At 40.0% G+C, this 25,980-nt stretch overlaps 1 protein-coding gene across 2 annotated transcripts; it reads right to left on the bottom strand.

The window, feature by feature from the left end:
- Positions 1-528: 528 nt before the first annotated feature.
- Positions 529-25,920, bottom strand: vps39 (VPS39 subunit of HOPS complex). 2 transcript variants are annotated; one of them, XM_041954342.1, is made up of 24 exons: positions 25,355-25,920; positions 25,035-25,100; positions 24,846-24,910; positions 24,300-24,342; positions 24,020-24,114; positions 22,864-22,962; positions 22,662-22,754; positions 21,696-21,879; positions 19,405-19,525; positions 19,018-19,138; positions 18,600-18,729; positions 17,811-17,953; positions 17,435-17,575; positions 15,635-15,776; positions 12,684-12,770; positions 11,169-11,242; positions 10,724-10,940; positions 9,594-9,722; positions 9,157-9,259; positions 8,887-8,932; positions 7,545-7,694; positions 4,928-5,062; positions 3,280-3,371; positions 529-2,765 (listed from the first exon to the last, which is right to left on the bottom strand). In XM_041954342.1, the coding sequence occupies exons 1-24, from the start codon at positions 25,425-25,427 to the stop codon at positions 2,684-2,686; spliced, it is 2,631 nt and encodes an 876-aa protein (XP_041810276.1). In that variant the 5' UTR covers positions 25,428-25,920; the 3' UTR covers positions 529-2,683. The 2 variants fall into 2 exon arrangements, with proteins under 2 accessions (XP_041810276.1, XP_041810277.1); XM_041954343.1 differs by having other exon boundaries at positions 18,600-18,726.
- Between the last annotated feature and the right edge of the window lie 60 nt (positions 25,921-25,980).

Genomic DNA, 25,980 nt, shown 5'->3' with positions numbered 1-25,980 from the left:
TAAACACAACTTTTTCATGGGCTCACATGTTGGAAGTCCATTACTGCCAGAAAAATAAGAATAAAAATAATAAAAATAATGATTATTTATAATTAATAGTAATTCACTATTATAAATTACCAAAAGTTTGACTTAAACAATTCTAAGAATGTCAAAATTAAATACTAAGTCACAGTAATTAATCAAGTCACATTAAATTTATTCTTAGTTAAATTTAACACAATAATTTCTAAGTCAATGTTTACATTTAATACATTTGAATAATCATTAAATCATTTTACCTTTAATCATAATTTGACTTTTTATGTGTTTAACAATCTTATATGCTTGTTTTCCTCCTGGTGTTAATGGGCTTCTGTACATTTGGACCAAATTCCTGTATACAGTAGGAATCTATCTATCTATCTATCTATCTATCTATCTATCTATCTATCTATCTATCTATAATAACTCCTGCATCATCTAAATCACTGTTAAGATACACACAGTAAAAAGCAGACAGTGTGGTATCACAGACACAAACATGAGTGGAAATACTTATTTATTACTGATTGAAGCCAGACAGACAGACAGATGCATCACCCCCCAGAATCAAATAACTCCAACGAGAAATGTCCCATTAACACTCTCAGTATTTATACAGTATACACAGAGTGGGACAAATGTTCCCACTTCAAAAGGTTATACCGAAACAGTCTTAGCAGTGCAAACCTTTAAGAGTAGAGGAGGAGGAGGAGGAGGAGGAGGAGGAAGAGGAGGGGAGAGAGATGCAGAGAGTGCTACAACTTGTGGGGAAAGTTAACTTAAAAATGTTGCAGGAATTCCCCAAAGTATTCAGACGTAAAGCTTAGTGGTTAAAAGAGGAGTTTGAGTGGCATAAGTCACCGGTCCAGAGAGTGCAACGACGCTGTGGACCCCAAATTAGTCTAAAAACATACATTCAATGCTTTTATTTCATTTTCAGTAAACTGGGGGGTCCTGCTTCTTGAGCAGCCTCCCAGGCGGACGGTGAACAGACACATTTTATTACAATATTGCTCGTAAAAAGCACGGATCAATCAAAGCTTCCAAGTCACTCACTTTACTTGCAGTTCTTATCACATGCACGTGTGACTGGACAATAAACAAGCAGGACATCCCTCCTCTTTTAAAGTGCTGTACTTCTGCGATCTGTCTTAGAGGGAGACCATTTAACTTTTGAAAGAAGGAATAACATAATCTTCCTCTCATAAATAAAAAGCTGAATTCAGAAGAAATGAAAGTCTCTGTTGCTCAGTTCAAACACACACAAGGGGTTCGGTGTGCAGCTCAGGGTGGTTGATGTTAGTTAATATGTTATATTTATGACTCATCTCCACTTCTGCTGCTGTGACACTCACTGTCACACTGATGTGGGGCTGCAACGAGCAATTATTTATTTACAGTTTTTCCTTGCCCACAGTGATGTCGTCAGTTTGCTGCTTTTTATCTGATCAAAAGTCCAAAACCCAGACATTTAATTTCCTGTCATATATGACCAAGAAAAGCAGCAAATCCTCACATTTTACATGCTGCAACCAGTGAATTTGATTGTGAAAATGACTGAAACAATTATTCGATTATCAAAATAGGTGCAGATTGATTTTCTGTCGATTGACTAATTGATTAATCAGCTAATGGTTGCAGCTCTGCAATGATTTCTGTAAAGCAACTGGGAAATTAAAGGGAAACTGTGTTATTATTCTGTAACTGGCACTAATGGCTGCTGTTCAAAAGTCACATAGTCTCACCTCAAATGTTTCCTTCATAAACGTTTCGTGACTTGGAAAGAAAAAACAAATCAAACAAAGAAGATGCATGAAAACTTTAAAAAATGTTGCGTGGTAGCGACCATTTACACACCGTAAAGACAGCAAATGACGAAAAAGCGATGGGTAATATTAGTCGGAGAAGCCGCCGCAAATGTTTAAATAAAATACAAAAAACACACTGTGAGACGAATGTTTTGCTTGTCAGTACTAGCACATGCTAACAAAAAATCATGAGACATCTGACCTCACTGTAAGTACAATCTTCAGAGTCGCAGAAGGCATTTAAAAGCAGTCCTGCAGCGTGTGTGTGGCATATGAAGCAGTGTTTGAGGCCTACACAGTGTGACAGGAGGGGTGGGAGACAGCGAGAGGCAGGGACACACAGGAAAATAAAATAAAACTGCAGACCTTGTAATCATCTCCCGGTGAGAAGGAGCACTAACTTGTGCTGTTACAGCTCCTCTCACTCTGAGCGTCTGTCAATAGCGCCCATTTTCCTCCGGGGCGGCGTGTGAATCCCTTCTAGCGTTACAGTGACACATGCTTTTCAAATGTCAGAGTCTACCTCCCTCTTTCTCTTTATTTCTCCCCTCCTGCTGGGCGACCCCGGACATTCCTCCTGTTACTTCATGCACAGAGAGAAAGACAGTCGCAGCCTTTGCTTTCAGGAGGAGGTCCTGTTCCGCTCAGCTGTTCGAGCGCGAAGACGGCCGTGCCCAAGGTTAACTCAGGCCAAAAAAACGTCTGCACTCGTAGTTCTGTCGGGTGCATCTGAGTCCACAGTCCACACTTCCAACCTTCTGATGCATTTCTAGTTCAAAGATGTCCGAGGGCTAAAATCCACAGAGAGGGCGGGGGGGTTATTAGTAAACAGTCACTGTCTGGTGGAGCTGTTACTGCTCAGTGGGACACACGTTGCGGTCTTTGCAGCAGAAGTAATGTACCACCACGCCGTTGGGATACCTGGCAAACGCACTGAAAGATAAACACAGAGAGAAGGCTTTACTGTTAGAGGGATTATTATTCACTGCGTCACAGCACATAAACAAGCCTTTAATTAAAAAAAGAGAAAAAAAAATGAGATGAAAGTGAACAGGGTATGAAATTAACATCCGATCAGGGCAGAAAATTGTGCTGATGTTAATAAAACCATAACGGCAGACACAAAAATATCTGATTAAAAAAAAAAACACTTTACTACACGCTGACAGTGTCATAATACCAAAATATATGAAAATTTGAATGATAACCCTCTATAACTCTAAGAAATGTCCAAAAAATGAGTTCACTTTTTAAGATTTACACATTTATTGATCATGTTATCGTATTTTAAATATGTGCAGTGTCATGTGGGGGTGGATTACTCAAGAGGATGTGCTAAAAGGCTGATGTGCAATAATAGTAATTAGAATAAGAGAATGAGACAATTTCAAAGATGGAAAAAAAGAAATATAAGTAAGAAAAAGCGCCTATATTGAGACAGCGTTACCTGTTTCCTATTTTCTTCTTGCAGACTCTGCAGGTCTTCTCCTCTGTAATGACACACTTAACCTGCTGGTGGAAGATGCGCTCCTCCTGCACCTGAAAACAGACACCACGCCAGGTGAGCACAGCAACTCAGATTTAACGTCTTGTGCTGGATTACAATGTAAAAACCCTGAAACCCTTTTGTCAGCCTTCACTTCAACACAAAGATTCAAAAATACATCAGTGCAGACTGAGATCAAAATATCACATAAAGGCGTCTTCAGCATTTGTTTTTGATGAACACTGTTGGTTCACCTGTTGATCAAACTCTGTGTTTTCAATGTTAATATTGTTTTTTTTAGTATTAACAGCGAGGACAAAAGTATTTGTGGAAACATCAGAAATACTCATTAACATAAAGTCAAGTTGCACTGTAGGTTACAAGCTGTGGGCAGACACAAAGTGAAGATTAAGGACCAGACCGGTTTAATGTGCTGCAGTTAATTGGCTACACAGCTTGCTAACTGACATTAGCGATGCACTTTTCTCTGCTGAATGTGTGTTTGTTCGCTCAACAAGCTGAGGTGCAGGACAAGATGAGCATTGATGTGTGTCAGTCAGATAAGAGCGAGATCTGAGCAGCAAAGCTAATGTGGGTTGTTGTTCAAACTCTGTGGCTCTTGTGTTGCAGGCTGCTGTCTGGCTGTTCGTTACTGTGACTGTCTGCCTCTGATAGGTCACTGATGTCACCGCAAATGACACTCATGCAAAGGTTTGATTGGCTGTATGGAAACAAACAGCTTCTGATCTCTCACAGGAGAACAGAGGACATGTGATTCACAGAGCAGATGTGAACGCTGCAGCAGACCATTTAATTCCAGTTTAATCAAGTGAAACAATTTGACAAGGAAAAATCAATCCTCAATTGACCTGCTCTCAACTAATGGACATGCAACATGTGACCAGAGGCGGTAAATAGACACTGCTTTGTATTAAGAGGTCACAGGAGGCCGGGAACCCTGCATGACTTTATGTAAATTGCAGTCTTTAATCTGTCACTTTTTATGCTCACGATGGTATAACACATCACATCCTTTGTGCTAGAGGAGTTTCCCTGTGAACCAACTATTATAAAAGGTTTAAATTGAATGTTTAAATTGAAATTGAGTAAGTATAAGACATTGCAAAACTCAGTTTAGCTCTACTTCAGTTTTTCCTTGGCTGAATTGAGGGTCTAATGGCAGAGGGTGTCGTACACTGTACAGATTGTAAAGCCCCTGAGGCAAATTGTGATTTTGAGCTGTAGTAATAAAATCTGACTCCACTTGATCGAAATGTCCTTGAAAATGTACTGAGTCTGTCTCAAATGAAGGGAAGCTGTTTAGTAGCTGACCCTGCTCTCTGACTTCACCAGAAGGAAGCCTATAAACAGACTATTTCTCTGTGGGGATCAAAAAGTATCTCATCTTTTTATAAAAAGAGGACAGAGGCCTGATTTCATGTCATAAAACAATAATCAACTCCAACAAATCTAACGTTACTAACTTTTTTATTGGTTTCTTTGACTTTACCCACCCATCAGTCTCATCGGTGGCTACATTCGATGTTACAGCTGAAATTTTAATGTAATTTACATGAGGCGGCATGTAAATAAATTCTGCCGGACTCACCCTGAGGAACTCCGCCTGCAGCAGACTCTTCAGCACCTGGTTGCAGCGTTTCCTCTGAGCCTTCTCCTCCAGGACGCTCTCCAGGAAGACCCGGATCTCTCGGATCTGGGTGTTTGCTGGGAGCAGATTGATGGCCTGGAAGAAACAAAAGTGCTGGCTTGTTCAACACTGTTGACCAGACATAAAAAAACTCTTTCATGATGAGAGGGAACTTTGTGCACTGGATGGAGGAAGCGTCTCCTTCAGAAACAAACTCTAATGACTTTAAAAGTGTCATTTATCTTTAACAATGGTGGCAATCTTCATGTTGTGGTGAAACACGTTGCTGTGGTGAAACAGTGATTATTCTAGTAGAATAATGTCCACATTAATTATAATAACTAAAAATTCAAAAACTAACATGACTCATTAATTATTTGAAAGTAATTATACTGAAGTGATTCGCTGTTCTTCATGTGACATGCCTGTTACCTGACATCCCCCAGCATTAGAAACTGCTCCTCCAGTCTCCTGTTACTTTTACAAACTTTGAGAAATCAAACTAATTTGTCTGTGTGCCTCTGTGTGAACGCTCTGGGAGACAAAACTCAATCAAGGCCCAGCAGTCCTGTTGTCCTCTTGCTTGGCTTAATTAAATTAAATGAATACAAATGGCCTAGTTACACTCAGACAGCTTCGAGGCAGAGTTTTCAGCTGAGAAACTACTGAGGAAATGGGCTGGGATTTAGTTTGTGTATAGTTCACCTTCAATTCTGATGCTTGCAAACAGTGAGTTAATTCACCACTGTGGAAAAACAGAAATGTTACTGAGCTACTTAAAAGACAAGCTCAAACAATAGGTAGTTTGTGTTACACATCACATAGCACAGAGTACAGTCAGATTTTTTTATTGGATTTTTTAAAAGCCTTTCTGACAGTCAGTCTACCCTGCTGCCAACAGAACTTATGATTTTCCCCTTCGAGAACACCGATCTGGAAGCATTTAGTCATGTCTTGTACCATTTATCTTTGTAAATGATATCAAAATTTTAATAACTTACTTGAGCGTCAGTCTGACAAACCAGCCCTGGGCTCACTATTTTCACTAAATGATGAACAGATTATTAAAAAAAACACATTGAGCGACTAACTGTCTGAAAGATGTCTTTAGTTGCATTTCTAGACAAGAACTGTTCAAAAGCAGCTGAGAAAGATTAAAGATCCGACTAGCAAACAGAAAAAAACTGCTCCATGTTGGAAGTTTTGCCTGAGGTTTTGTACAGTCTTCTGTTGTTGCCTTTATGCTCTCTTGGCGAGGCAGAGCCTGGGAGCGAGGCCAGGGGAAATGAAAGCAGGGTGCCATTAAAGTCAATGAGGGAGCGCAGGGAGGCAGAATGGCACCGAAAGACAAGATGGAGAGCTGCTGGCTGTGGGATCCAAACCTCAACACTCGCATAAACCTGCAGTGTTCCCCTCGAGAGGCTCCTAATTTGACATGTCTGCGGCTGAACACAGATCAGCGGGGCCTTTCACACACAATCACATCCACTTTGAATCACACATACATCACAGCCTGTTATGGTGCATTTTACAATGAGAATATAACTCAGAACAGATAAACTTGCTCATTTTTTTTGTATTAAAACACTTGCAGAGACACAGAGGAGGCGTTTCAAAGCCTGTGCCTCTGTTCCTTTGTGATAAGACGCGGAAAGAAAGAATATCTGGTGGGTGACTGGATTCGCCTCCATGTGGACTGCGTGGAAAGATATTCAGCAGCTGGATTGTACTGAAAGACGGCAAACCAAATATCTTTATAAAGTGCTCTTCAAGCGGTATCTTCATTACTAGACAGCAGTCGGTGGATTGCGACACAGAGGTTTGACAAGCAAAATAGGTCATGAGCTAGTTTTGAACAGAACAGCTTTCACTGAATTAACGCTTTGCTATTTTGGTGCTGGATTCAGGTAGTCTAAACATCAAAGATACTCGCTTTGCAATCGCAGACGCCTCTCGAGGGAGATCAGCACCCGGGTAGAAATCTTTTTTTGGTCCGCTGGATCTTTTCTATCACAAAAGCAGCAGCTTGATTGCCCCCGACAGCGCGAACCCCTCTCATCTCGCTCTAAACCCAAACGAAATCAAATCTTTAAACGAGTTGTGTTCAGTTCAGTCGCAGCTGTAATTTCACACCAAATGCCAAATGACTAATTCTGTGTGAGCGCGTGTCGTCGTTAATCATGTTATTCTATCTCATTTTTATCCAGCCTAAACAAGCCGACTCTTATCAGCTCCACTTTCAATGGCACGTCTTGTCTGACTTAGGGATGATGGGTAAATTAGAGCGATGGCAGAGAGTCAGCTCACAATCATAAAGCCCTGGGTTGAATTTGAAGCTAATTCTTGCTTTCTGATTTAATGAGCAGTTTGAAATACCAGATGGGAGTTTGCTGTGTAGGAAAGTTGAATTTAAGTGCAAGAATTTTATGCATGTGTCAGAGGCACTTTTCTGTGACTGACGTCTTACTTGACATCGACACAGTCTGTATAAACAGAATGATTTGTGACTATTACCAGACTGGAGTTCGTTCCTAAGTCATCCTGGTGATGAATGGAGTGCTGCTCTGTCGTTGTTTACCTTGGTGGTGTTGAGTTTGCTGTGGTGTAGCTCCAGGACGTGCAGAGCCGCCTGGAGGTTGGCCTGAGGCTCCGACAGCTCCATCTTGATGGGTCCCAGACAGTGGACGTCAGGAGGTGACAGGTACATTCGCAGCAGAGACAGATAAACCTGAGGGGGAGAAATACAGCTGTTAGCACTTTAAAACATAAAGAAAAACAGAACGCAATCATTTGCAAATGAGCTGTGTTCAACCGTCATGTGTTTGACCAAATGGTGAACCTCGTTCCATCGTTGCTTGTGAACGACTGAGCCTTTCCAGGACGCCCCTTTCATACCCAATCATGATACTATCACCTGTTACCAATTGACCTGTTTACCCGTGAAACGTTCCAAACAGGTGTTTGAGTGTTCCACGACTTATTACTAATATTTGGTAGGTTACAAGACAAAAAGGATCAGATAAGAGAAATTAGGCAAGACATGTATTCACATTTTCATTAAAAATGTAAAGAGAATATAAAATAAAGTGAGAGGAATGGTTTGACATTTAGAGAAAAAGTAAAAAGTGTAAAGATTAGAGACTAAAAAAACCACAACAAAACAAAACAAAAAAAGATATAACGTGTAATTTACTGAACTGAGCTATGCTGTTAGGTGGATTGTGTTACCTGTGGATAGAGCCAGGCTAGCCGTTTTCCCCTGCTTCCAGGCCTTATGCTAAGATAAGCTAACTGGCTGCAGCTTCATATTAAAGTGTAGATATGAGAGTGGTTTTGATCTTCTCCTCCATCTCTCAGTAAGACAGCGTTTAAGCTTTAAAATCTGCCTGTAATAATGGTTTTATTATTCTCAGTAGACGTTACACACAGACATTCAATATTCTGTATTCAGGGATACAGAAGATTATTTCTTTCTTTACAGGAAGATTAGTGATTCATTGATTTTCTTCTCCAATCCAATGCTTATTTATTCATTTTGAGCACTTAAATATTGGTCTTGTTTGGTCGCACATCAAACAACATCTTATACACACAACAGACAATATCAGCTGTCATTTCTGAGATATTAGGCTTTTTGTAGAACTGGCAACGCGCCTGTCAATGGGTGCATGAGGCATAAATAATCCATTATATTTGTATAGCAATTTCTGCAGATACAAAGGCACTTAGCAGAAGGCAGCAGAGCGTACAAAATGAAAAAAGTGGTCAGAAAAAAAACAAACACAACAGAGCTATGATAAAATCCAAGCAGACACAACAAACAGAACAACGTCCATGATGGCAATAGATATGCATTTTTCTGGAAAAATGAACGAGTCAGGACCAAAACATGAAATGAAATTACACTAAAAGCTACTTACATCTTTATTCCCTTCGACTGAACTGTTGTAATGTCGGTGACAGTATCTGCAGAGAAGATCACAGGCAAAGACCAAACATCAAAGTTCTGCTTGTTTCCATGATGTTAACAAACTGATGTGCTGCCTCGCAGAAGAAACTTGCAAACAAACATGATTTCAGGGCAGCGACCAACTTATTTTCTGTTTTACAGCCAGAAAATGATGTCTCATTATAAGTCAAACTAGCTGCTGGATTTTGCCATCATTTGGCTGGTGGTTGGTGTTACTCACTCTTCAGCCATGCGGGTGTCTTTCAGGATGTGCACATAGATGAAGAGCGCCTGCTCGTGTTTACCCATCCGACCCAGAAGCAGAGCTCGTTCCTCCAGCAGGCCTTTGAGATGGAAAACAAGGTCAAAGGTGCAACTCTCACCCTTCAGTATACTGTATATGACTTGGCTAAAACATTCCTCTGTAACTGAGAACATATGTACACAGGGTAAAAGGAAATGTATGAAATACTTTTTTTTCTTTGGCACATGTTAGATATGTCCTGATGTTAAAATCTGCGGTTTAAATCTCAGCAGATATCGGTGATGTGTCAAAAACTCATTTCCTCCTGCAACCAAGATGTAAATGTGTAAGAGATTATTTTCACGCCATCACAAGGGATCGTAAAGGGAAATGTCATCCTGTCAGCTTGTTTTTCCTGTAAATCCAGTTCTTACCATCAAAGGGAAAGTCACTGATGAGTCTGGCTGGTTCGTAGCTGGTAGAAATATCCAGGAAAGACAGCAGCTTGTTCCTGAACTCTCCCAGATCACCGTCCTCCTTCCCTGCAGCAACAGCTGGAACACCTACAACAGGAAAGCAGCTTAATTACAATGTAGAGCTACAAAGATTGGGCGATTTACCGATTAGTTGACAGAAAGAAGCACCATTTAAAAAAAAAAAAAAAAAAAAAAGGTAATATCGTCTCAAAAGTGAGCTTTTCTTAGTCTCCTGTGATAGTAAGTCAAATTCTTTGGGTTTTGGACTTTTGGTCAGCCAAAGAAGGCAAATGGAAGACAAACAGATTAATTAAATAATAGCGAACACGAGTGGCAGATCACTTGATAATCTCTACTTTTGATGAAATGGTAAAAACAGTGCAGTTTTCAATTACTAGTAGTGCTATAGACTAATGTTTTTATCCTGTTTTGTATGCATTTAAGGTGAACTTGAAAATAACATTTTTACTGATAAATCAATTCTATACTATAAACTATAAATTTGATGCTTACACAGGCTTCAATATTTGCAATGTCAGGAGGCTGTAATGTTGAACAGGGTCCTATTTCATTGTTGAGAATCCAAATGATCTCAGAGAAACAATATCTTAGTATCGCAGGTTGTGTACGGCATTATGATTCAAATAACAGAGTGAAGTTATTAGTTTATTTCTCCAACAGAGTGCACATTAATGAGCTACAAACATAGTCACGTTGGCTCAGGGGTTCATTTCAATACACAATCCCTGGATGATCATCAGAAGGCACAAACAGAGAGAGATGGATGGACTTCATAATAAATCCTGACACAGGCTTTATTTGGAAAGCAATGAGAGATAACTATGAGTGGATGAGTCAGTGGAAGCAATCTGAGCCCATATGCAGTGATGTAATTACATGAAAATCCTGCTATTTAAAATTATGGTCTTTTGGCATTAAGTCGATTTTCAAAATAAAAAATAAGACTTTAAATTCTTGTCTAAAAACATTACTTTTATCATTTTAATAGTTTTTAAAGTGTGAAAAATGAGTTGCTGTAAAACCTTTTCATGATGGGCCTGTATATTTTATGAACTTCACTTTCATACCTTCTGGCAGTGAGTTGAGATACTGTTTCATGAGGCCTTGGACCCTCTCCAGGTAGAGCTGGATGAGCACGTTGTGAAACTCAGGGCCGTCATCGTCCCATACGTAAATGATATGCTCCAAATACGGGATGGCGAGCTCCTTAAAGCCCTCCTTCAGGAAGTTCAGCACCTTGTCTCTGGGCAAAGTCTCCACCTCTGTCAGGTCCTCTGTGAAGATCTGGACAGGAATAGAGATTTTTACACCTTGCTCATGGTAAGTGGACATAAAATATATATAGTGATTGTCAATGTGATAACTTGAGGTTATGTGAATTAAAAAAAGTTGAGTTCAAAAGAATGAGTTCCATCTACGACCAAAAAGTAGTAAATACAAAAAGTAGAGCGATTTACAACATTTCTATGCATAGAGAATAAAAATCTTTTTGTTCAAATCTCTGTGTCCCACCTTCAGGCCGTCCTCAGGACAGATCTTCAACACCCAGGGAGAAAACTCAAAGATGATTCCCAAATTCTCCACTCCTGCATGTGGGAGTTACAACAGATACATATTACTTCAGAAAGGAAGCTCAGAGGAAAACAAAAAGGACGAGACGTGACACAAGATCAAGCTAATAATCAAGCACAGAAAACTCCTTTTCACAGTGACATATGCAGAATCAATAACTGATTACAGCAATGATATAGAGTTATTGGAACAGTTGGTGCTGAGCAATATTAAATACCCACATCTTGCAATTGCAGTATTTTTCACAATATAGTTCTGTATATGCTCCTTCTGGTAAATGAGTATTTTTCTGGAAAAAGTAAGAAAAGAGCTACAACAATTCATCAATTGATCGATGAGTCAACCAAGAGAAAATAAAGCGCCGACTATTTTGATAATTTCATATGAATAATTAATATTAATCATTATTGCCTTTGACTCTGTGACTTCTATTAACCATTTTCTTACAGTTTACAGACCAAATGATTACTTGCTCAATTAGGAAAATAAGTAGTAAGTTAATTGATAATGAAAATATTTGTTAGCCCTAAAAAGCAGCGTTGTGTTTAGCAGTGTAGCAGCTAAGTGATGTCCCAAAACATAACAAACAAGAATGTGCCGTTGCTGTCGTTGAGTTTGAGACCCAGTGTTGATGAAGAAAAACCTTTGTGGTCGCTGAGCTGAAAATGGGCTGAAAAGGTACCCATTACCAGCATTACTGCCAACCACTAAGCATTGCTACCATTAACTAATTAAAGCACTGCCAATAGGGTCGACAGCCTCCAGCCTTTGTTATTTTTTTTGCCTCTATGTCTTATTTCAAATGTATTGGATTGTTAAACCACATTTTGGGAAATGGGCAAAAGGCTGATTGGAAGAAACAAAAACAAAATCACTCCCAACATGTTTTTCTACAGCGAAGGGAAAACCTCTAACTTGAGGAAATAACATGCTCTTTGTGACCAAATGCAGTGCTTTTTGGGAAAAGTGGTTTAAACAGTAACAAAACATGGAAACCACATGTAAAAAAAACGAAAAAAAAAGGCTTCTAACCTTCCCTATCATGGGCTTCAAGAGAGACTGCAATCACCTAATCATTAAACCAGAGTGTCGCAATCAATTTGAAATGTTTTTTTAACAAAATATAGCAAGCATCAGCAGATTTAACTGCCAAGTGCTTGGTAAGAAGAGGAATGTATGTACACAGTAAATACACAGCATTTACTGTGTTTAAATACTGACACATATGGTGCAAAACCTCTCATTCAGCCAGAGCCAGACACATGATAGACTGTAAACCATGACATGCAACAGAATGCAGACTATACATTTCATCCAACATCCACAACCAATCAGGGGGAACGTTTCCTCAGATGCTTTTCCAAAATAGCCCTAACCAATTAAACATATCAGTACAGTGATGACAACTTTGACACCCTAAGCTAAAACAGACTTGAGTTGGCTATCGATCCTTACCCAATCGTTGGAGGTACTGCACTGTTCGCTCGTGGCCCTTCAGAGGAGAGTTGGCCTTGGTGGACTGGTCCAGCAGCACCTGCAGAGCTGCGAGAGGGCAAACCAGGTGAAGAAAAAAGAAGGGAGAGGGGAGCCAGAGCAAATGTGAGATTAGTCTGAGTGATGGAAAGTAGCAAAATGTCATCTACTCTGGTCTGCACTGCATTACATAATTCCTCTGTCAACAGAAATTGGATGAAGCACATGCAGCTTTAATTGGTGGGCGGGAACAGCTGGTTTGAATTGGCACAGGGAAAGAGAGGCAGACTTGAGCAGCATGACATCACAAGCACAAATTGCAGCAGGCTGATTAAAACCAGCCGCTCGACAGCGAGCGAAGCCCAGAACCTGCCGCAGAATGCCGCCAGAAACCAAACGACATTAAGACAGCTCTGATCTACGAGGATGACGACTCGACCACATGCAGGAAACCTCCTCTGAGATAAACTGTGTAGCCTGACGGAGATGATCCACCCTTTGCCCAGAGTGCAGCTTTGCTGCGAACACGCAACTGGTACCAAGTGAATTTAAACATGATGGAATAATTCAGCATACAATGCCTCGTGTATTTGAATTGGGAGGTAATGAGGACAGCGCTGGCAAGGCCCACGTCAGCCGATGTAGGTCTGGCTGATCTGTTATCTAAATACTAAACCCCAAATTCAACATCCAATTTGAAAGAGAAATTGGGAGCAGATGTTTCATTGTGTTTTATTGTTATGTGTTGTTGTCATGCTATTTATTTCACAAATAAAACTGAACTCTGATATCAGACTTTATCCAGTGATCCAGTGACTTATGTGCTGCCTGATGACTAATTTTCCACTTGAAAAAAAAAAAAACAAAAAATGTATCACATTAGAAATTTCATTGCAATGTGATTCTTCAAACTGAAATTTCCTTTGAAACATTGAATAAAATCCATCTGATAATCCACTCAAAAATACTCTGATACAGAACCTATTTCAAAAAGTAGGACTTGTAGGAAGGAAGTATAAGAAGCAAAATGTACTTAAACAAGTAGTAAGTAAAAAGGACTCACTGAGAGTTATAATATCAAATAACAACAATAAGATTACTGATACATTAACATGTATACAACATTTCAATGTCGCAGTTGGCTTTGGTGGAGCTAATTTTGGCTACTTTATTTGGTAGTTTAATCTATATTTATGCATCATATAAATAGTAACTTAAACAGTGGTGGAATAACAACCTAAAATAAAAAAATCCCATTTTAAATATAGTGTGAAGTAGCATAAAACTGAATATTCAAGTAAAGTACAGGAAGCTCATTGTACAGAAGTGTATGTACTTAATTACTTTCCACCACTGACTTTCTTTTAAGCTTAATTTAACATTTTGAAACATGTTGAAAACCAAGACCTCCCTTTAACCAGGACAGTAAACTACATGCAGAGAAAAACTTGTATCAAGTATTGTACATATAAAACGTTACACGACATTGATTTGACTTTGCTTGCAGATGGACTTCAACCAGCCAAACAACACGTCCTGTTCAACAAGTCATTGTTCAAGCTTCAAGCTATTCCCAGTATTTTTTTTTTTTTGTTTAAAAGCATGTTTGGCTTGAAATACTTTGTAGTGTTTTCTTCCAGAGGAAAAAAGGCTGTAATTCAAGCAACAGGACAGGACACTGTTGGGCTTTTCACTAATAAGAAACCCACAGCTGAGATTTCTTTTCTCTCATGCTGAATAAGATTAGTTTAATGATTTATTATGTTGGAGTTTACCAGGTTGGTCAGTTTGGCTCTGTGTTGAGGTGAGGTCAGTGTAGATTTCATTAGACTAATCACAGATGTCATGCGGAAAAAACTGCACCCCTGCAAGACCAGTTCACAGTGTATGTACACACGTTTAGCTGGATGTGAGTATAGATTAAATTAGATTTTAGCAATTGGTGTGCGCATATACAGCACATACAGCACATACATGCTTTAATGGTTGATATATTTTCTATTTGCCTAATCTATGTTATTGAATTTTAGTGGGTTTATCCGCCTCTGTTGATCATGCTTTTATTACTATGCTGTGTGTTGTACCTTCTACTTGCTTATGCAACTAAAAATGGTTAAAAAAGCGTATCTGAAGTTGCAGTTGATCTCATCAGAGCAAAATATCTGCCAGTTTTCCAGGAGAGCAATCAACAGCCAAAGGAGGTGTATAAATCCCCTGCATTTCAAATGAATTATTACGCCCCAAATCACAAATAATCAACTGGAATTCAAACCGCAGAGAGGCACAGTTCAGTCCAAATACGCAAGCATGGACTTGGCATTAAGAGCAGGTAAAAATCATTTTGTCAACGGATAGCTGCAGGTGTTTCAACTAACTAAGAGACACATGCTTAATTTATTTGTTTATGTAATGTATTATGCAATGTTTTTTGTGCCTATTGTTGTTATTGTGATTTGATGCTGTTGTTGTTATGACGCTGATGCTGCTATGTGACCCTGTCTTGGCTAGGTCTCACTTGCAAAAAAGCTTTTAATCTCAATCTGACTTCCTGGATAAATAAAGGTCACATATATTAAGATATACAAAACAGACTGGTTGAAAAAAACTAATTTTAGAGCTGAAAACTTACTTAAATACATCAAAATTTTCCAAAAAACACAGTTAAAAAGTTGTTCGAACTGATGACGATCAGCTTGGGATTTAGATGTCATCCATTTGAATAAATTAGTGGTATGAAATCAGTGTGCAGGCGTTGCACCCACATGTGATGTGCATATAATTTAGCTCTGACTGCTATTATCATACACAGGTCCTTCCTGCTGATGAGACTTTAGGAAATTTGTCAGAATTTATGATTTCATACCGCACAAAACACTGTGATACTGTAGGATCGGCAGGTTTGCAGCACGGGCGGTTGACCAGCAGACCCTCACCTTTCTGGTGCAGACCCTTCTTCTCATAGAGAATAATGAGCTCGCTGTACTTATGGGCCTTCTTCAGGACGTACTCGCTCTCCTCAATGTGGCAGTGGTTGTTTTCCAGACGAAGGAGGGGGGACACCAGGGCCACGTTGGTCTGAATGAGAGCACATTACAAAACATGAACACTGCACATTTCCAAACATGGATCCATTCAGATTGTGCTTCATCCAAAGACTACACGATTAGCTCATCCTCTCTGCTTCACAGTGTGTTTATCATTTAAATAATTTGGTGCAGATGCTTGGCAGCCTGAAGCTCACACTCTCTTAGAGGATCCCCAGTCACTCTTGGGTTATCCCTCCAGTGTGATCTGCATCTTTGAAAGTTCTTCTGGTTAAATAGTGCTTATTAAAGCTCCAAAGGAAAAAGCACCTGGTGGTACTTCTCCTGGGTGTCCAAAACACATCAACTGGCTTGTCTAAAAGGAGGAGAAAGACTTTGAAGACCAACTAGACCGACTCATTACTCTGTTTTCTACCATAGATTAGGTTTGACACACAGATTGCCTGCTAAATCAAAGGTTTGCTTTGTTGCCCCGGCATCTACTTTTCTAAATCAATACCAGACTCACATAACTGAAGCGACCACACCAAGAGGACGGTCAAACTGACACTACTTTAAAGTGTGTCTCAGTCTTTGTCACTTCAAAGTTAATCTAAAAGAAAACCCATTTGGCTACATGCAAGGTAAAGGTAACTCCCTGAGATCTTGAATTATTTTCTTGTGATATCATAACATTCAGCTGCAAGTGGACGTTGGAGGCTGCCAGGTTCATAAGAGCCGACATAACTTTTATGATGAAATACAAACATTTGGATTCGGTTCACTGACAGCTGCAAGTTAGTTGTTAATCAGAGAGTCATGAGTGGCCAAAATGTGACACTTACTCTTACTTAGAAAATAAAAGCAGATAAAACTAATACAATACATCTTTAAGAGGTCAGTCACTTGACTAAAGAGCAGCACACTGTACATCAGGGCTGGGGAACCTCCAGCCTCTGAGACCGCTTGATCTGGTTCACAAGGAAATTCATAAATACTGTAATTACTTGTTTTCAGCGATAAAGAAAATTACATAAAACAGAGGCTTTTTAACCCCAGTGGAGCTGCTAGCACCGGATAAAGCAAAACCATTGCAAAGTGTCAGTTTGTCTGGAATAATTCATAGAGATGAAGGAAAACCTGTCGTGGAAACTCAAGTGTCTGACCTGGCCTTCATGGTACCACTCAGAGCTGAATCTCAAGCTCCAGCCTGCTTCTCAGCTCTCTGCTTTCAAATGTGAAATCATGTGAAGCAAAATTAAAGCTGTGGCAAGTGCAACTGAAAAGAGGAAACACTGTGCAATTTCCTACCCTGCAAGAACAAAAGCCTGCTGTGACATCTGAATATGCTGAGGAGTGTGCAAACTCCTCCAGGCATTTGGCGAGAGGTTTCAGGACATGAAAAGTAAACAGAAGAAACTGAACATATTTGCTACGCTGTTAAATGTGGAACCAGCCGATGTGCCTGACAACATGAAATCATTGAGCTGTAAAGCGAGGGCCTACTGTGAGCAGTTCCTTTCAAACCTGACTCTTGCAATGATTTGGTTGTGACTCAAGACTGACTGACTGAAACCTGGAAACCCAGCTGCAAGCAGCATCATCACTCCCCTCTCCTTCCCTTCCCTTTATGCAAAAATGGCAGGTTCCCTCTTTGTTAAAATACAACACACATCAAGAAAGAAAAAAGGAGGATGGTCTGGGCCTTACGTGCAGGTAGCATTTCAGCAGAGTGGTATCAATGATCTGCAGGAGTTTTTTGCGGCTTTTGATCGTAGGCGTTCCCTCCATGAGTGGAGACGTGGTAGAAGGGTCAGAGTCATTCAGCTGTTTCACAAGGTGGCTGCGTTTCTGTGGGGACAAAAAAAAAGTTGATTATTTATATTGCACCTCCTTTGATTTAGACCAATTATCTTGATCCTCAACCTCAATATGCTTTTAATATTACACAGCTCGTGGGTTTTTGATGTCTGCAAGTAGAGACTCATTCAAAACAGTGTCTGACAAAATGCATTTTCATGGATTTTTCTGATTTTCTCTGTGTTGTAAGGATATCACACACATGCACGCACACACACACAAACACCTGGGTGAGGTAATCGATGAGAGCCAGATGAGCCTTCTCCAGCTCTGCCCCGGACAGAGTAGGCAGAGGGTTGGGATAGTGCAGCTGTTTGCGGTAGTCTGACGGGAGGAGGTCTGGATACAGCCCAATCACATGGGTGGGATCTGCAGAGCGCAGGAGGGGCAATTTGTTGTTAATTCCACACATGATACTTAAGTTTATTAGCCTTTGATTAAAAGGAAAAGGGATTTGAGGACAGAGTTGATCATACAAACACAAAATATCACCATAACATAGTGAAAAAATAAATCTTAGCTAGCCAGACCTGATATCAAGAGATCATTAGAGGAAAAATCTGTCATCACTGGGGAATAAATGAAATAAATTCTGACATAGATGCACGATGTGATTGCATCATTACATATGAAAGTTGTACACATTTAGCAGCAGATGTCTCAGGTCAACAAAAGAGGAAAAAAAAACATAGGAAGAATAACTTATGGCTAGATTCAACATAATTAGGCAGCATTCCCAAACACAGATCATGAGAGAAAAAAATGGATGATGTTTATCCCACTGGGACAAATTCAATTCCCTCAGATTGTTGACAGCAGTGCAAAACATTTAGAGATTTTCAAGATGTAGAAGCTACGAACATTTTTTGTGAATAGAAGCCATGTGTTGCAGGTTAAAACAAATAAATACTGCAACACATACAATCTGATCCAAGTCTGACTCACTCACTGACTTACAAATTTGGCCTGCGCAGACAGAAAATCAGGGGTCCACCGGGAGGGAGGAAAGCCTTACCTGTGCCCAGTTTGGCAAACACCTGCATGGAGTCATCGAATCTCTTCTGGCAAAACAAATTGAAGGCATAGAGATTCTGGATGTGATGTATCTGCTGCTTCTTATCACCATCTGAATCATCCTTCATCTTCTGGCAGAAAAGAAAAAGGATCACGATTCAGCAAAGTGTCCACAGCTTATCTATCTGAATGTTAGCTTCCAAGAATGTGAAGTGTTTTATTCTTGGAAATGGCCCTGGAAAGCTAGATTGCTACACAGGCTGACCGTAATGCACAAGGCCGTGAGCCTTTTACCGTTTCAACACACAGCTCCTAATCAAGACAAATGATTTTAATGTTCCATCCTCTGAGCCAAAGCACTAATTGAATCTTGAGGATTTTAATAACATGGTTTAATGGTGAAGGGTGTCGTTGCTCACCGCCAGCTGAAGAGCCAGCTCAAACTGCTTGTCCTGTAGAAGCTGCCGGATTTGGCTGGCTATTGACATGGGCACTAGACGCCACACAAAGTGGTTGCTGGCAACATACACAATATTTGGACTGTGAAAGATAAGAGGAAAAACAAGATTAGAGAGAATATGTTGGAACTAAAGTGTGTTTTTTGTTTTGACAAACTGACATTGTGAGTATCATTATCAAGACAAACAGAAACCAGGAGGACCTGGCTTATGTCCACAAAAACAGTTCGGTGCTATATTTCGATCTAGGTATTAGGTATTCTAACTGCAATTTGCATGTGTGCATAAGTTCCTTTGCAAGGACATGTTGCCAGAAAATCTCAAACAGCATCACAGAGGACTGCTCACCCTGCTGAAGTAATGAAGCGAGGTCTCTGCAGCTCCACACTCTGCACCAGCAGCCTCGGCTCGAAGGTCCGGATCTCCACGTACCGAGGGAGAACAGCTATGATGTACGGAGGCTGGTGCTCTGAGAACATTTGAAGAGACAAGAAGGTTAAATATGTGTGCACACCAATCAAAACCAAACCACCACAATGACGTTTGTGTAAAAATACTAAAAACAGTACATATCTTCTGCAAGTCATCAAATATCTGTGGACATGGGTCTGATAAAATGACTAATAATAATATAAAAAAGCCAAAGAAAGGGTTCACGTTTTTGAGGGAGAACAGGTAACTACAGTTCTTCAAATAAAATAACACTTTAATAAAATGTCTCTAGCTGGAAATGAACCTGGGATGTTGCCGTTATGCGGCGTGTGAAGTACCTATTTGGCTACCAGCACTCTCAGAAAATATATTTTGCTGCAGAATGGACATACTATGCTCTAATTATTGATTTTCTTTTTAGTCATTCCAACACTGAGAAGACAAAGGGCTACCCGTACTAACTTTCACCTAATTTTATCTACCATGTATTGTCTCTCTCCTTTAGTTCATGACATGCCAGAAAAGTTGAAAAACGTCCACTGTAATTTTTCAGAAGCCAAAGAGACGCCTTCAATCTCATTTCATCCAACTATGAGTACTTAATTTAGAAGTGGTGAATCAACACACTGGGTAAGCAGGAACCAGTAAGGGGAGTGATATTTGCTTGAAAAATGTTGATGGAAATGGGAATGTTGAAAGATGTTGGTAAATTACTAATTTTTGTCAACCCAGTTAATAGAATTAATTGTTTCAGCTCTAATGACATTTGAGAATTTTTATGTCCACCCATCCTAAAGTCTCTGTCTTGAGACCGGGTGCCTCAGTTGTGATTTTGGAGTGAAGACCTTGAGGATAATGGGGGAGGAAATCCAGCCAGAGACAGCCATCGAGACAGGCCTGAGGTTGGACTCACATGGGACAGACTGCGCCCACAGGCCCTCTGCTTCAGCCACGAAGAATTAGGATGGTCAGTTAGATGCATTTGGAAATGACCAACACTCATCCACAACTGATGCACGCCAAAGCCACAATGTTGACCATATCAAAACAAGGAAATTGCAAAGTGTATGAAACCACCGCTTGGAGGCTTCATTTCCTTCCATATTGTTCCTTTCTGCATTCCAATGAGCACAGAAAGAAGGGCCTTTAAGACAACGTGAGAGTTCATCTGCATCACTTCTACCACAAAGCTCATTAGTAACCCGGACCTGTGGTGTCTAAGTCATGGGATAAAAACGCTGATCTACAACTATGCTTCCTCTTCCGACACGTGGAAAAAGCAGCAGCTCAGACAGGAAGGACTCTGCACAGAGGAAGAAAAAGCTTGAGGATGAGAAAAGAACAACAACAACTCCCAAAATAATTGGCAGTATTTATGCCAAATGCTTCATCAAGTGTTTGTTTTAATATTCAGTGACTGCTTTGTGAACAAGCCTGCTCCATTTGTGTGACAAGAGAATTAACTGTGCTGTTACAGGGAGAGGAAGCATACATAACATTTCTTAACCAGTGAGTGAAATCACTTTATATACAGAAGATGCAATGAAAGCTGCATTTAATTCAACCCCTTCCCATTAACAGACAGGAACTGAAACTTCTATCAAATGATCGAAAGGGGAAGCAGATCAATCTGTGACCCAAAATAAAAGGTAAAATTTACGGTATTCACTGAATCTGCCATACTTGTGGACTCAACAGCAGCTTGTCCTCCACCCTGATGTGGCAAAATGCTGACAACCTGATTCTCCTTGTGCTGCTTCCTTGTTTCGTCCTTTGAGGTTTTTTCTCTTGCCAGTGCAGAAGGGTATCATTATGGGCAAACTCTTTAATATTAATTAGTCTGACCATTTATAGCAGACAAAGTCCTTGGCAAAAATCAATAGATGCTAATATCTGAGATACCATAAACTGTTATGAAAAGCTGTATCTGAGTCTTATTACTCAGCCTTTGGCTCTGCTGTCAGTTCCTATTGATATCAAATACAAGCTAAATGTAGCACAGACTTTAAGAGTCATAAAGGATAGAAATGCTAACTGGATTGGGTGTGTAGTAGCTTGTTTTGCAGATACATATATAACAGCACGAGGAGCTAAGAATTTAATGTCTACAAACTGGTTGCACAAAATGGTCACACCTCTAAGTGTAGAATCCCTGAGATATTGATTATTAAAATGTCTTAGTATTAGTTGCTGTGCCTCTTTCTTACCCATTGCTATAGGGATGTCAGTCCAGTTCAGGGCACACTTCTGGGTGCAAACGCCCTCTTCATTTAGCACTACAGTTAGGTCATCCTGACCAACAGCCACCTTCCCATCAGCCAGTGGGGCAACCAGAGGCTCCAACTGTTTCCCAGTGGGAAAGAGCTCCTTGATGGAGCCACGGCCATCCATCTGGTGGTCACGAGAGAACAGAGTCAGAAGATACAATACCTATTAATAATATCTGATAAACTTCATCTGTAAATTCAATTATAAAGGTGCTTTAGTTTTACATTAAAACAACACTAAAGCTGGTTTTGGCTAGCTTAACACTACATTAGTCGACAATAAGAATAACAGGTGTACGAAGTAGTGAGAAAGAAGCCTAAAATAAAAACAAATTCAAGGACAACAAAACAGACAGGAGCGAATTACATAACAGCCTGCTTCTAAACTTTTCAGAAGTGGCATAAAAGGATCATTTTTAAAGTGATACTCCTTTCAAAACTTGCCTATAAAACACTCTGCATAGACTTGAAAGGCACCTGCAAAACATTTGTAGTTTGCAGGTTCACAGAAAATAAAAGATTCAAGCAGCTTCATGCAAAAGTCATGACAGAGTCCAGTCTGCAAGGTTGTGCATGAATCCCCAAATACTGACACTTATGTTGTGTTTTACACATATTTTTGAAAAATATGGCAGTTTAGAACTAACTGTGCATACAGATGGACAGTGGTTAGGTGGTTTCTATGGACGTCCCGATACTGTGCAGAAAAACCATCACTACTGGAATGCATTTTAACTGCCATGAATCCAAAGTGACTATAGTGCCTACAAAGTGCCTCTCTTCTCCATTAAAGAACACGCCGCAAACCTTTGACAGCCTGTCAGTTTCACTTTAAGACGTAGGTAGCTACAGATAAGTAAAGCTGAGTATAAAAAGCTTAGTGTTATCCTTTCCTGTAGCACATACCCGAATGAGGTAATAGTCTCGTTTGAAACCAACACATATGGAGTTTTCACACCAAGCCATGGACTTTGGAATATCTGGAGCACCAAAGTCCCCCTGACAGACAAAAAGAAAACATTAGGATGTCTAAATGTGGATTGGAAAAAAAAATCCTCCAGGCTGGATCATACTGCAGTGAGTCACATCTCAAATATATCTTATTTACCTGCAGCTCGTGGAACTCTCTGTCCTTCCAGTAATAAAGCTGGAGCTTCTTTTTCACCGCAACACACATTCTCAACCTTTCCTCTCCTGAGCTGGTTTGCTGAGGACAGAAGAGACAAAATGCACAATTTACGACTTCAAATCGGGGAAAATCTGAGTAAAACACACAAATGTTGAAACCAAAGGGAAAAAAATTATTGGGAATCAAGTTTTTTTCTATGCTTTTGTCTATTTACTGCAAATTGTGTGTATCTGACATTGCTGCTGCTTATTTAAACATACTGCTGTACAGATATCTAAATGTGTTTTTTGGTAAGGCAGCGACTGTTTCCATTCATATCAATAGACAATAAAATACAGCTAACAGGAACTTGGCGCAGTGAGCTTGGTGATCCATAACAATGAACATCATATCGCTTATTATTCTTGTCAAGGATACGTTAACAAACTCTGAAACAGGGGGCTGATTTAAAAAGTATAAATCAGTGTGGTTTCTTTATGTGCTGGTGGGAGGAAGCAGCATGTGACAAGTACTAATTCAGTCTAAGGAAAAGCAACAAACTTGACATACAGTGAAAATCTGCATGTAGGATTGTAACAACTCTTTTGACGCCTGCTCTTTATTTGCTATTGTTCATTCAAGCACAATTGATGCATTGCTAAAAATGTTCAATTTGATGGATTATTTATCTTAATCCTTATAGTATTTTTTTTCTTACCACACCAAAATTAACTGCCTGAATGTAGAAAACACACATTCAAAATGCTGAAAGACATCGGTGAGCTCCAGAAAAGTCGGCAATAATGTAAATTATACTGGAAATAAGTTGGAGTAAATTGGTCTCGACATAACAATGGTTATGACCCACTCAAAGGCTAATAAGATGAAACTGAATGAACTCAAAGCTCTCTGGTCATAAAACATCTTCCCAGTAAAACACTTAATCATCTGCCTTTTCTCCTAACCAGCCTACTAACTTATAGCTGTATGACTGTGGTACTGCACATACTGTACAATTGAAAACTGTTCTCACAAGAAAGATTTAAAAAGGGAAGAAATACAAATGTGTGAATGTGACACCAGCACTGTACATTAACAGTACTGCAGGAATCGTGTCTGAAATCCTAAAATGCAACAACACGGGGACTGTACCAACCTGCAGGTCACAGGCAAAGAGTGTGGCTCCTTTGGCTTTGGGCAGCACAGTGATCTGCTGGAAGGTGAGGAGGTCATGGACGTGGATGTTGTTCTCTGTGGGACAAACAAATTAAAAACTCTGTATCTGTTAAGAGAATGAGGATGAATCCTACACTACAGATTGCAGTTTCAAGGCTGAAAGGTTAAAAAATATACAGACAAAGACTAACCAGCATGAGCTTTTCAATTGAAATACATATATATTTATGTATGCATGTATATTAGGGCAAGAAACTTACCAAGAAGACTGACAAGAATTTTGTATTGTGAGACAACGTAAAGCTGTAGAAAGAGTAAGAAACACACACAAGTTTGAACCAAATTAATCCAAGATCAACCAGGCACTCATGTGTACATTACCAGTACATCACATCTGTGCTGAGAACACGCTAGAGCTCAGTTGTGTGACACACTTATGCCAATATCTGTAAGCATGAGAAGTCTTCACCACACTGTTCAATATGAAGGTTGATCTGAGCCATCCAAATCACGTCAGCTACCATTGGCATATGTATGAGTCATGAGGTGTGTGGGATTCCCAGATCATTCCAAGAGAGGGATATGGACATTGACAATTAAGAGCCAAATTCAGAGTAAGTGAGTCATGTTTACAACGGATAGTCCTATTGTTATCAATAGCAACACAAAACAATACAGTAGGCAGCTCTAAAAAATCTGTATTTGAGTTGACACTTCCTTCACCATATATGCTACATGCTTCTTCCCCAAATCATGTTTGATTTCTGTACACATTACTCATAATCTCTTCCTGCAGTCATATCTACCTGCTGAATCTTCTTTGAGAAGTTCTTATTGGATTTTTCCAGTGTCACCTCGAACCGGTTGGTGCCTTAGGGGAAAAGAGACATCAAAAATGACTGAAACTTTTATTTGAAGCAGGAAAAAGTGAGCTGAGATGGTCTGAAAACACACAAGGAATCAATTGCATCACACATCGCCTTGGCTCTTCCTACCTGCATCCTTCTTTATCCGGTAAAGAAGAAGATGCCCTGGCTTTGTTCCCACAAGCAGCCAGTCCTCTGTGGGAGGAACTCAGAATTAGGGTACAGTTCAAAAGGATGCTGTCAGTCATATCATACACATACGTTATCAAACACAAACATTTTCAGTCAAAATCTGAGCTTTGACCTGCTTGCAGGGAGATCGTCCATGTCAGTGGTGACGCAATTCATCACTTCTAGACAAGTGGGACACCTGAGACTGGAGTTCAATAAACCACTTCAATGTTAAAGAATGAAAGCCTAACAGTGGGATGCATGTGTCAACAACTTACCCCAGGCCGCAAGACAGTCAATCTGAAGAGGAAGCTTTTCCAAAATAGGCACTGGTTCATACGCGTCATGCATCTTGAAGCAATGTTGCTGACTGAATTAGAAACCGCTCTTCTGGATCAATACCACACGGAGTTGACGCTTGCCTGCCAACAGCTGAATGACTGACCGCTGATAAAGTCTGTCAGGGTGCTACGACTTCATGTGTCGCCATTAACCGACTGAGCAGTTCAGTATTTCGACAAGCGATGAGGAAATCAGGTGCGGTAAACCTAGTCTTATAGACTTCTGTAATGCTATGCAGTTTGGCTTGTTAGCCAGCTACCTCTCCGACCAAAACAACAGCTGATCGTTAGCCTACTAGCTTAGAAGTTAGCAAGCAACGGCAACTGCTCCTAGACATTGTCCCCTGTCACTCCATGCCCAGTGAGCCCTAACAAAGGCGGACAGTTACTCTTTCGATAAAGACAAACACAACATTTAGTTAACTTAATACAAATAATAAACACTGTTTTGGTCGTAGCGGTTAGCTAGCCAGTTTAGCTTGTTACTTCCTCAGTTGTGTTGACGACGGCTGCGCGAGGGAATGAGGTTTGACAGGCACGTGACTGAAGTCAGCAAACTCACG

The sequence above is a fragment of the Chelmon rostratus genome, chromosome 15 (assembly GCF_017976325.1).
Source record: "Chelmon rostratus isolate fCheRos1 chromosome 15, fCheRos1.pri, whole genome shotgun sequence".
Lineage (NCBI taxonomy): Eukaryota > Metazoa > Chordata > Actinopteri > Chaetodontiformes > Chaetodontidae > Chelmon > Chelmon rostratus.
This window is presented reverse-complemented; position numbering and strand designations above follow the sequence as displayed.

Excerpts from the sequence above, each read along its gene's own strand:
- vps39 (XM_041954342.1), bottom strand. The coding sequence starts at position 25,427 with ATGCATGACGCGTATGAACCAGTGCCTATTTTGGAAAAGCTTCCTCTT. Across the intron at positions 25,101-25,354 it reads TGACTGTCTTGCGGCCTGGG|AGGACTGGCTGCTTGTGGGA; the intron begins GTAAGTTGTTGA and ends TTCCTCCCACAG. Across the intron at positions 2,766-3,279 it reads AAGAAGAAAATAGGAAACAG|TGCGTTTGCCAGGTATCCCA; the intron begins GTAACGCTGTCT and ends TTTATCTTTCAG.